Source organism: Triticum aestivum, chromosome 7B (assembly GCF_018294505.1).
Source record: "Triticum aestivum cultivar Chinese Spring chromosome 7B, IWGSC CS RefSeq v2.1, whole genome shotgun sequence".
Taxonomy (NCBI): domain Eukaryota; kingdom Viridiplantae; phylum Streptophyta; class Magnoliopsida; order Poales; family Poaceae; genus Triticum; species Triticum aestivum.
The window spans coordinates 182,340,912-182,352,102 of NC_057813.1; the positions used below are offsets into that span (position 1 = coordinate 182,340,912).

At 43.3% G+C, this 11,191-nt stretch overlaps 2 protein-coding genes across 2 annotated transcripts; one reads left to right on the forward strand and one right to left on the reverse strand.

Moving 5' to 3' along the window:
* The first annotated feature begins 958 nt into the window (after positions 1-958).
* Positions 959-4,715, forward strand: LOC123162842 (F-box protein At-B). Its single transcript, XM_044580597.1, has 4 exons — positions 959-1,241; positions 1,331-1,536; positions 2,803-2,902; positions 3,165-4,715. Exons 1-4 carry the CDS (start codon positions 1,023-1,025, stop codon positions 4,503-4,505), a joined length of 1,866 nt encoding a protein of 621 aa, XP_044436532.1. The 5' UTR covers positions 959-1,022; the 3' UTR covers positions 4,506-4,715.
* Positions 4,716-5,615: 900 nt separating this feature from the next.
* LOC123162843 (COP9 signalosome complex subunit 6) lies at positions 5,616-9,855 on the reverse strand. Its single transcript, XM_044580598.1, has 9 exons — positions 9,377-9,855; positions 9,182-9,270; positions 8,239-8,332; positions 7,016-7,077; positions 6,830-6,908; positions 6,617-6,709; positions 6,399-6,499; positions 6,254-6,309; positions 5,616-6,033 (listed from the first exon to the last, which is right to left on the reverse strand). Exons 1-9 carry the CDS (start codon positions 9,729-9,731, stop codon positions 5,949-5,951), a joined length of 1,014 nt encoding a protein of 337 aa, XP_044436533.1. The 5' UTR covers positions 9,732-9,855; the 3' UTR covers positions 5,616-5,948.
* Positions 9,856-11,191: the final 1,336 nt, after the last annotated feature.

Here is an 11,191-nt window from a genome sequence, read left to right on the forward strand (position 1 = left end):
TATCGGTGTGACCGAACTGTTAGGGTTTCTGGCACTGGCTATGTCACATGAACTCGGTGGCACCAGATGGAAAGAATCGATGGGGCCGAGTTTGACTTTTAGGTTTTAGACATATTTGGAATGAGAAAGTGGTTGAGGGCTTTGGAGCAATATCACTAAGCATTTGAGTAAGCAACCCATTAAGCAACACCTCATCCCCTTTTAATAGTATTGGCTTTCCTATGGACTCAATGTGATCTTTGATCACTAAAAGTAAAATGAAGAGTCTTGAGCTGTTGTCAATATGTGTCCTTAGCATTTTGAGAGGCCCACATTCCTAGTATATGCCATGCCATTCATTGAACTTCCTAAAATATTTATCTTAAAAGAATATTAGTTCAATAAACTATATATTGTTATGAATTACCAAAACCACTCGAGGATTAGTTGCATTTTCACAGGCCAATACCAAACGACAAAAAGGTCGTGAAAACGGCCAGCAACACAACAAACAAAGGTTAAAAAAATGGACCTAACAAAAAAAGTATGGCTGACTCGAACGGGCCGGCAACCAGACTCAAACGGGAAACGCGACCGTTGGACAAAAAATCAAAGTGGGATCAAGTTTACGCGGAGACTACAACAATAAATTGAACGAACCACAAGTTAGATGAGACATTGTTAAATCTCATTTAGATGAGATTTAGTAACTCCGTTTTTTTCCCGTGGATATGTGTATACTTAATATTTGCATGCTAAAAAACATGTCGATGCCCATAACATCGTGCATTTTGCAACGTATTGAGCAGCTACCAGTTTTGAAATTTTCAGATACCTAGCGCTAACCTTTTTCTTCCAAGAAAGAACAGCAGGTCCGGTTTATTGGTTTATTTCCTCATTTAGAACAGTAGCAGATTAAAACCAAATAGAACGACGGCAGAGGGCCTACATGTCATACCCACACAGAGAGGGCCCGCGAGCCGTGGTGGTATATCCAGGGACGGTCTCCGCGCATCTGACTCTAGGTCTGAAAGCAAGGAGCCATGGAGAAGAAGCCCCGCGCCGCCGGCGACGGCCAGGGCGGCGGCGAGGCCTCCGGCAGCGTCAGAGGAGGCCTGGTCGACATCCTCCCCGAAGCGCTCCTGGTGGAGGTTGTTGGCCGGGTGGGGCTAGAGGCCGCCTGCTCCGCCGCAGCATCCTGCCGCGCCCTCCGAGGCGCCGCCGGCGCCGCCTTATCCTCCGTCGCATCCCTAGACCTCTTGGTGAGCCTCGTCGCTTCTTCCCCTCTCGCGCTCCCCGCCTCCCGCCAGAGATGGTCTCCCTTTAATCTGGGGTTTGGTCGCTGTTGCAGGCGTTTACGCCGACGAATGCTATCGCGAATAGGATTCTTGCCGGTAATGGCAGGCTCCGCAGCCTCGCCGTCAATTGCAGCCTACTCAACGACTCCGCTGTCGCTGCTATTGCGAAGGAGAGCCTCCGCGAGCTCTCGCTGCTCAAGTGCTCGTCCTTCTCCCCGTACCTCTTTGTGGTGATTGGTGAGAGGTGCACCAATTTGAGGTATGCATCTTCAGCAATTTCTTGTTTGCTTATGCTATGGGTTAGATTACAGTTGGACTTGTGGTAGTATTAGCTGATATGGTTTAAAAAAACGTATATTGAGTCGAACACGTAGTAGCCAGGGCCTCAACAAGTACAAGGGGCAGTGTTGCACTGTTGTGTGTAACCGAGAGAATCAAGATGGACTCTGTGCGCTGCACGGAGGGAGTGGTCTGGCTTGCCATTTCAGGCGGTCTGACCAGAGTCTCTCGTGGGTGTCGAGTTTGTCGGGATATCAAATAGCATCAGGGGATCCCATGGGGGATGTAGGTTTTGGCTGAACCTCGCTGTCAATCAAGGTTCAACATATCATATATTGGGTTTGTATATCGGTTTGGCTTGAACATATTGGATGTTGGATATCAGATGATACGTAGATATATTGAAGAAAATATATCTGGAATTTTTTGAATATCCCTGTTCAAAGAAAACAAAATGTATGGTGTTAATGATCTACTTCCTCCGTCCCATAATGTAAGAGCGTTTTTGACACTATTGACACTAGTGTAGTGTAAAAAACGCTCTTATATTATGGGACTGAGGGAATAGCATAATAAATTTAGATTCCTAGTTTATGAACTTGTTAATTAAGAAACTATTTAAGACATATTCACAAAATCCTCACTCTAAGATTAAAAACAATACCTTACATATGTGTTTCTACAAACATTACACATGACTTTGATAATACGATGAAGTTGTAAATACATTAAAAAATCACTGATTTGTGATAAATAATTGTGTTCATTGACGCACCGGTCTATATCAATGGGCATATCGGGTCAGATATCGGCCATATTGGTCGATATTTCGGTCCACATCGGATGATATGTGAAAATGATATTTACAAAATGATATATTATGTTTATATCGGTACAGCCCCAAAACTGATATATCGGCCTACATATATCTACGCTGCATGAGCTGGTACTGTGACTAGTGGAACCAAGCGGCCATGGTATTAGTTGTGGAAGTTAGCATTGGCACTAAGCCATGGAGGCTAATTTCATAACAGTATATTTCTTGAGAAATTGGATTAGGCGCTATGAACTGTTGCCTAGTATTATTGCATTGTAAGGTTTATTGTTGTCCAGGTGGGATGGGCATTGGGAAAATTTGATTTGTACCTGGCATAGTGATTGGTTATGTTTCTGTTCTCTAAAAAATGATTTGTTTTCATCTTGACCCAAATTGTGGGAAGTCTGAGCATATTGTATTTATATTCAGATCAATTACACTGGAGATGGCAAACTTGAATGGCAGTGAACATTTTGTGATCTGCCGTAAGTCCATAGCACATATGTTCAAAGGATGTGATTACTTGGAGGTGAGGTGTCTTTGTCACATATGAACACGATACCCTTCTTAACTTAGAAAGATGGAAATAACGACATTGCATGTTTGAATAGTTTTTAGATTAGCATCTTTTGAGTACAGTTTAAGTAGAAAACAACCTTTGAGTACTAAAGCATATATATAAAAGTTTAAGTAATATTAGCCATGGATTTTGAGTAATTAGCTATTGGAATAAGTTCATTTGGCTGCTGTGTGCCTGTGCCTAATCTGTCTTTTCAAATCTATCAATGCAGAATCTGTCGCTGAAATTTCCTCTCCTAGCTCCAGGCTCTGTTGATTTTGATTCTTTGGTGCCTATTATGCCTAGTACCATCAAGGTACTATTGCTAATGCCTGTGGCCAATTGGCAAGCAAAGAAACTCTTCCCCATAAGCGCATCTCTGAAGACACCCTTCAGTGACAGTCTAGAATCACTGTCTTTAGTTCTGGACATAATAACAGATGAACTTGTTACCTTCATCACTAGAAGTCTCTCAAACTTACTTGAGCTCTGCCTAGAAGACAACCCTGGAAGTGAAGCAGATCTGGACAATGATCTGACCAATATTGGGCTGCAAGCACTTGGCTTATGCCAGAATTTGACACATTTATCTCTTACACGCAGTAAGCAGGGTTGTTCTTCCACCTTCAGAAGGGTAAACGACTTTGGGCTACTGATGCTTGCTGAAGGATGCAAGCAACTCCAAACCATTAGGCTTGGTGGGTTTTCTAAAGTGAGAGATGCTGGATATGCAGCCCTTCTCCACTCTTGCAAGGACCTGAGGAAATTCGAGGTCAGTACTGCCTCATGTTTGTCAGACTTGACGTGCCTCGATCTTGACGAGGCAGCAACAAAGATCACAGAAGTGAGGTTGCTGTCCTGCGGTCTCTTAACCAGTGAGACAGCAATATCTCTGTCATCCTGCACCAACTTGGAGGTTCTTGATCTGTCAGGTTGCAGGAGCATTGCAGACTCTGGCCTGTCCTCCATCTCGCAGCTTTCCAAGTTAACTCTATTGGACCTTGCAGGAGCTGACATTACCGATGCAGGTTTGTCAGCACTCGGTAACGGGAGCTGCCCAATATCTTCCTTATGCTTGAGGAGTTGCAGAAGGATCACCAACAACGGCATAGCCTCATTGTTGTGTGGGAGTGGCACCATCAACAAAACCTTGGCCGTGTTTGACATTGGGAACGTACCAAGGATATCTGGTAGAGCCGTCACATTGATCGCCAAGAACTGCGATCAGATAAGCAGCCTGTGCCTCCGAAACTGCGTCCTCATCACCGATCCATGCCTGGAGACTCTAGGTTTGGACCGGCATGGCTCTGGCAAAAGCACCCTAAGAATGCTTGATCTCTCCTACTGCACTAGGCTGTCCCGCAACTTCCTGAGGCTGTTCGATCTGCTGGTTGACCCACCGCTGTTCCGAGGCCTGCGGTGGCTTGGCGTCGGGAAGAATGTGCTTGAACGTCGTGGGGGCAGTCCGACTGTCGCAGAGATCCTGGAGCGGAAGCCAGGGCTGACGATATGTGGCAGTAACTGCGAGATGGGTTGCAGGAACCAATGCCATCCTGACGTTCGCACCCTGTAATATGCATTGTTCATGGCATTCCGGTTGGTGTTGTAATGCTCTGTTCCATGATGTAACAACACAATTCTTTGGACCGTTTGGTTTTCTCATGTTGTAATTCTTATGATTTGTTTTCTCATGTTGTATTGTAATGAACGGATGGGTTTGTACTACTTCATCCATTCCTAAACATAAGTCATTTTAGAGATTCCACTATGGACTACATACAAAGTAAAATGAGTGAATTTACACTATATACATTTGTATGTACTCCCTCCGTTCCTAAATAATTGTCTTTCTAAAGATTTCAACAAGTGACTACATACGAAGCAAAATGAGTGAATCTACACTTTAAAACATGTCTACATACATCCATATGTTGTAGTCCATTTGAGATGGCTAGAAAGACAAATATTTAAGAATGGAGGGAGTAGTTTGTAGTGGAATCTTTAAAAAAAATTATATTTAGGAACGGAGGGAGTAGGAGTTTAGATAATGCAGCTTTCGCATTCTATTTTATACTAGTAAAGTGGTAGCTTTATTCTAGTAGTCCAACGTGAGGAAAGATATGAATTACAACTACCGAGTTGATTTTGTTGTTTGCTTGGTATTTTTTGCTATTGGCAATTTACTTGGTTGTTTAGGGGTCAGGTTAAATAATGAGGATTATCATGTGGTTCAGAGAAAAATCGATCGAAAGAGGCAGTATCAATCCAAGGAAACCAACAAACTACACAAGGAAAGCTGATACCAAGGGGTGGTAGCGATGAAAAGTGAAACCAACAAACTACACGAGGATAACTCAAAAAAAAAAACTACACGAGGAAAGCTGATACGATTAGCAACGGATTAGACTGTTACGAGCCAACAGAAAACTACCGTAAGAATCACGCTCATTAGTCCATCACAGCACACCAAAGAAGCGCTGCCAGTGCTCAAGGACTGGCCTATGGCGCGACAGTGCCACGACCTCCACGAGAGCAAAGCTTTAGTGAGCTGTGATACATACCAAGAAACTAACCCCTCGTGTCACCCATCAAGATGGATTGGATCAAACCCTTGTTTCAAGCAGTGTATACATGGACATGCTGCATTAAGTATTTCTCAATAAAACAATACCAATGACGCAGCTTGAGGATTTTCAAAGATTTTGCTAAGCATGACCAATTTCAAGAAGACAGGATAAGACCCAGATACGAGTTAACTTGAGCAACATCTATTAAGTCAAACTTTACACGTCAACTCCGGGACAAGAGGGATAATCAATCACCCAGGCACGTCGCGTCACTGATCCAACCCAGAGAGGATAAGAAGATTGAAAAGTCTCGGATACTGCCGGAAGATAGAGCACCTAACTGATTGCACGCAAAATTTGCGTCTAGATATGAGAACTATTTTCAAAATCTCAGCAGCACGGATAACCAGCACCAAAACCTCAGCAGCAGCAGGACGGCTGGGACCCATCTACATGAAAGCGCCTCGGCCTCCTCTCCTGGCAGGGGATCTCTCATAGGTGGTGTTAAACTTCTCGACCAACTCGTTCATTGTGCTACAAGTCATCAAAGAGTACCATCAATACCAACATCAACACCGGTGCAAGCACAGCAAATTATATGATTTGAGGATACAGAGGAATACGATGTCCACAAAAGGAGCATCTGACACACAACTTCAATGTAGATGTAAATCCATTTATTCTACTCTGTTGTTTCATACGTATGCAACATTCTTTCTTATCAGAAGGTTTCATGAAAGAAACTGAGGCATACCTTGAACAGTTTGTGAACATTGCAAGGTAAGTCATGAGGAGGGTGTCATTGTATTCCTGGAAACAAAGAGAACATCATCGTATCATAAGATGCAAGGTGAAGTTAAGCAGTTAAAAGTACACAACAAAATGGAGAATTAACCTACCGTTAAGAAGTCACCTTGGAATTTCTCCGATTCCACAGCTGGTAGTCTTCTTACGAGGCTTGAGACTTGCCTAAGAAGTGAATTGTCCAGTGGCATATCACCTGCAGTGATGGAAGAGGCTTAGTGATTGACAAGTACTTACACAAATAGTTCAAAGATGCTGCAAATTCTGGCGAAAAAATATTGAGGGAACATCAGATCAGTGGCAAAAGACAAACCTTTTTGCATGGCACCGAGGTATTGCTGGATAACACGAACCCTGCTATTGAGCATCTTGATGGCACTGTGTATTCCTGTAAGATGAGCAGCCACTGCTCAAACATGTCAGTGTTAGTATTTTGACCAAAAATGGTACCTTCGTAGTACAAGTACTGAACAACTCTATGACCTTATCCAAGATGCTAAAATGATGTTGAACAAAGGATCCTTACATTGAGTTGCTGCAGAGCCACCATCAGATGGTTTCAGATGGGCAACATGATCTACAGATATCCTCTCTGCTTCTACAGTCTAAATCAAATGTAAATGTGAATAAGTGTAAATAAAAATAAATCAGAACTAAAAAACAAATTCAGAGCTAGATCAGCCCAAAGAGATTAGAGAAAGAAAAAACCAACCTCAATTGTGTAATTTGATTTGACAAAGATGAGCTGGGGGCCACCATCAATAACATGCAACTCTTGAATTTTACAATGGCGATAAACAAAGAATTAGCAGCACAGACAGGAAAGTGAACAGGATAAGAGCATTAATGCAACGGAAAACTCCAAACTAGTTACAGAAATATCAGATCGAGAAACTTAAGGGCTACCCATACTATAATAGTGATGGCTATAAACTGTTATTTATATTAAAAAAAAACACTACATGCATAGTTGATGTGCACCCTAAAGCAAAGCTCAATACAACGAACATAAAAAAAACATGATTCATGATCAATTGAACAAGGGCAATGGCCCTGTTTTCCAGAATACACAAAAAACCATGAAGTTGACATGGTTAAGTTAGGTGAGTGCACACAGCAGCAGCAAATGGCACTAGCTCATGGCTTGGCAGGTGTATGGCTCATGGAAACAAACACCCCCAAAAGCTACCAGAACTCGTTATCCAGGACAATTATTAGGAAGTAAAGCATGCTGTTAATAATAACATAGTTAAAAAAGGCGCGCCTAAGCGAGCGCTTAAGCGCGCCTAGGCTCTAGGCGTTGGCAAAACGCATTGCGCATAACTACGCTTAATCTGTGCATAACTGCGCATAAGCATGCGCTTTGGTCAGTAAAGCGCAAGGCGGTGGCAAAACGCACAATTAACGCCTAGCGCTTTTTTGAACTATGAATAATAATAGTATGTTACATTGGGTTGATCGATAGGGGTGTAGTCCACAAAGGAATAAGAGTTGTGTCATAGGTAATTTAGTTCAGTCCATTCCGATGCAGGCATCTGTTCCTCCAGAGAAATAGCAAAGAGATAGAAGATGAATTGAGTTTGCTTCCAAGTTTTCAAGTCTTGTGAGGTTGGGTAGATATTTCTCTCATCTAGTCGTATTTGGTATCTCCAAACCTCTCTTAGTCCTCTCATATTCTTTTTTTTTTATGTTAGCAGGAGATCTGTAAATTCAACTGTCCTCTCATTAGTCTCATTTCAACATGTCCCTATCTTTCCCTTCCAAAACCCTAATCCCGTTGAAGCCATTCCATCTGCCACCCTATGCATGTTAGTTGTTTCAACGTGAAACCAAGGTGTTCACATCATACATAAACAAATTTTGTAGAACCAAAAAGAAGACATGCCAATAGCATCACTTGAATAATAATACAAATTGTAGATCAGATTAACCTACCACTCTCATAAATTGTCACAGGGAGATCCTTCTGGGAGTGGTTGATTGCAGGATTCAAGAGAAGATAAACAGGGCTTTCATTAATGTCCATCAGCTGGATCATAGAAAAACAAAGTTACATGGAGGCGACTGAATATTACATACAGCAGATCATATCCATGTCGAAAAGTGATATTCCTCTCAAAAGCAACTTTCATATGGTCTCTAATTATTTGGTGTTGCACTTGAACAAAACCGGCCAATGTACCAGAGTTTGAGAGTAGCTCTGCATCATGTCAACATAAGTAATGTATGTTGCTGCGGGCCATGACATAGGCCGTGCACCATTTTGACATAAAACATGTTCGAAAAATACTTTACATCTAGTGTTAAGTTGATTCGGTTTCAAAGGTAATGCTGGTCCATACATGTGACTTAAGAGTTTGCAACAGTTGCATAGGCTTTGATTGAGAACAGATGTAATATGCACTCTGCACAAAAGACGAACAAAATTATCTACTTTATCCTACAGACAAACTGAACCTCATCAGAAGCATAACCGGGCCTTGGTTTATGGGTAGCAATAATTACGTATCATCTGTTCCACCACCCATTTTAACACTACAACAAGAAAACTCTCAGACTTCCATAGGCACTAGGCAACTTATTTCCACAATTTTGCAAGTACATACATGGATGGAATGCAATGACGCACAGTAAATCACTTCCAAACACTTTCAAACAAATAAAAAACAAAATCGTTCTATGCACAACAATACAAGAAACCATGTTCTCTACTCATCTTCTACCTCCTCTTTCCACACGACACTAAAAACCAACCAACGTTCAAGAGTAGTACATCACACCAAATCACAATTGCACTTTTTTTGTAACAAGAGCAGGAACCAAGCACATTGCCAGTCTCGAGGATTAGGAACTTGAAAAAAGGATTGTAAGTACTCACAGCCTTGTGGATTAGGATGTCAGTATCCTGCACATCGCTCCCAGTCGAGTACCAGCCCAGCACATAGAACTCAGGGAACACCTTCTTATCTGCAGAGGCACAATTGCAGCACGAACTAATCAGACCACGCACAAACCCCAAATTATATTCCTACTATGCGCACCAACCCTAGAAACAGATTTGCGGTCGGCTTACAGAGCTCAAGCTTCTTCTCCAGGAAGGCGCGCTCGAGCGTGCCGGTGACGGGGTCGAGGACGAGCTCGAAGCTGTTGAAGATCTCGACCGTCCGGCCGCGCTGCACCCCGATCACGCACCCGAAGACCCTCGGCGGCTCCGCGGGCGCCGAGGAGCCTTCGGCGGAGCAGGAGGCCTGCGCCTTGCCCGGCGACGGGGCTTCAGCGGTGAAGGAGGCCTGGGCCTTGACGCGGGTGTAGTGGTCGGAGACGTTCACGATGACGAGGGGGTGGAGCTTGAAGGTGAGGCCGCTGCTGGAGGTGGCCGCGGTGGAGGGGGGCTGGGCGGACGCCGCTGGATCAGAGGGCGTCGACATCGTCGGAGGGGGAGGGCGACCGGTGCCCTAGCTAGCGCCGGCGAGATGGGAGACAGCGACGGCGAGGGTCCGTGGTGGGGTTTTGCTGTTGTCCTTTGGTGTGCCTGCTTAGGTTTCGGGCTTGTATACAGTACACGTGGTGACCCGGGTGGATAACCTGGGCTCGCTGGGCCGAAAGAAAGGTGTGGTTAAGTTAAACGGGCCTGCGAGTTAAACGGACCCACCCTGCGCTCCGGCGGCCGCACCCAGCCTAGAGAATAATTCAGTTAGGGCCTCTTTGAAGGATTTTTGAAGGATTCAAATCCCAGTCTACCAAATTCCTATGCCCCCATCCTATAGGCAAACCTTTTTTTATTTTTCCTTCGAAAGGTACGATGCACCTCACTCTATCTCTCCCTACTCTCTCTCACCAACCCCCCTAGAATTCCTATGTTTCATTGTAATGCACCATCCAAAGACACTTAGGGCTTCTTTGGATCACAGGATTAGAAAACACAGGAATTCAAAAAACACAGGAATTTGACGGGATTGTAGGTGCAAAACAGAGGAAAACTGCAAGAATGGTCATTTGGATGAAACACAGGAAAAACACGTAAAAGTGCCTCGATCCTACGCGAATCAGTGTAAAAAAGAGGTTATAGTGGATGTTGAAATTCCTATAGGATTGAGGTGTAGGAATGCAATCCATAGGAATTTTGGAGGTGTCGTTCTTTTGATCCAAAGGTCTTCCTTAGGGAAAAAATCCAATGGACTGGAATCCTCCAATATTCCTATGAAAATCCTTCAATCCAAAGAGGCCCTTACGGCAACAATCCCGTGTTTTAAAGTTCGGTAGGATCCTACGGTACATGTCATCTCAATCCTGCGTTTTTTCCTATTCCTACAGTCCAAAGAAGTCCTTATTGTTACCATTTTTTTGTAAGTTTTCTTAGTTTTATTATCCAATGACCATCTGACCTGTCTTGCATTTACATCCGACTTACAGCAACGAGGACATTTCAGTTCCGTGGGTGCTTAGCCATCCGACCTTCCAATCTTGAATGCTGCCATACCTATCTTATGAACAAGTTTGCATCTTCATATATGGCTATCTTTCTAGCCTTTAGAGGTTTAGTTGTCATCTACAAACATCACTTATGTACACGCAATAAACATTGATTTAAATGCTTACGTAGGTAATCACTTATCAATCATACTACTGAATTAAGATGTATAGTCAAAAATGAATCCCAACTAAGTAACAATAAAGTAATGAAGTGTTCAGATCCTCTAGATTACTAGGGTTAGTTATTGGAGGCCCCAGCCTTTTGAACAAACATGGTCACTATCGGCCTTCGTCCAGACTTTTGGGAGTTAGCAAAGTTGAAGCAAAAGCGTAAAAACAACAATGTAATTTGTTGTAAATCCTAGAGCATACCGAATACTATTCCATTGACACGTGAGACATATTGCACCATGCA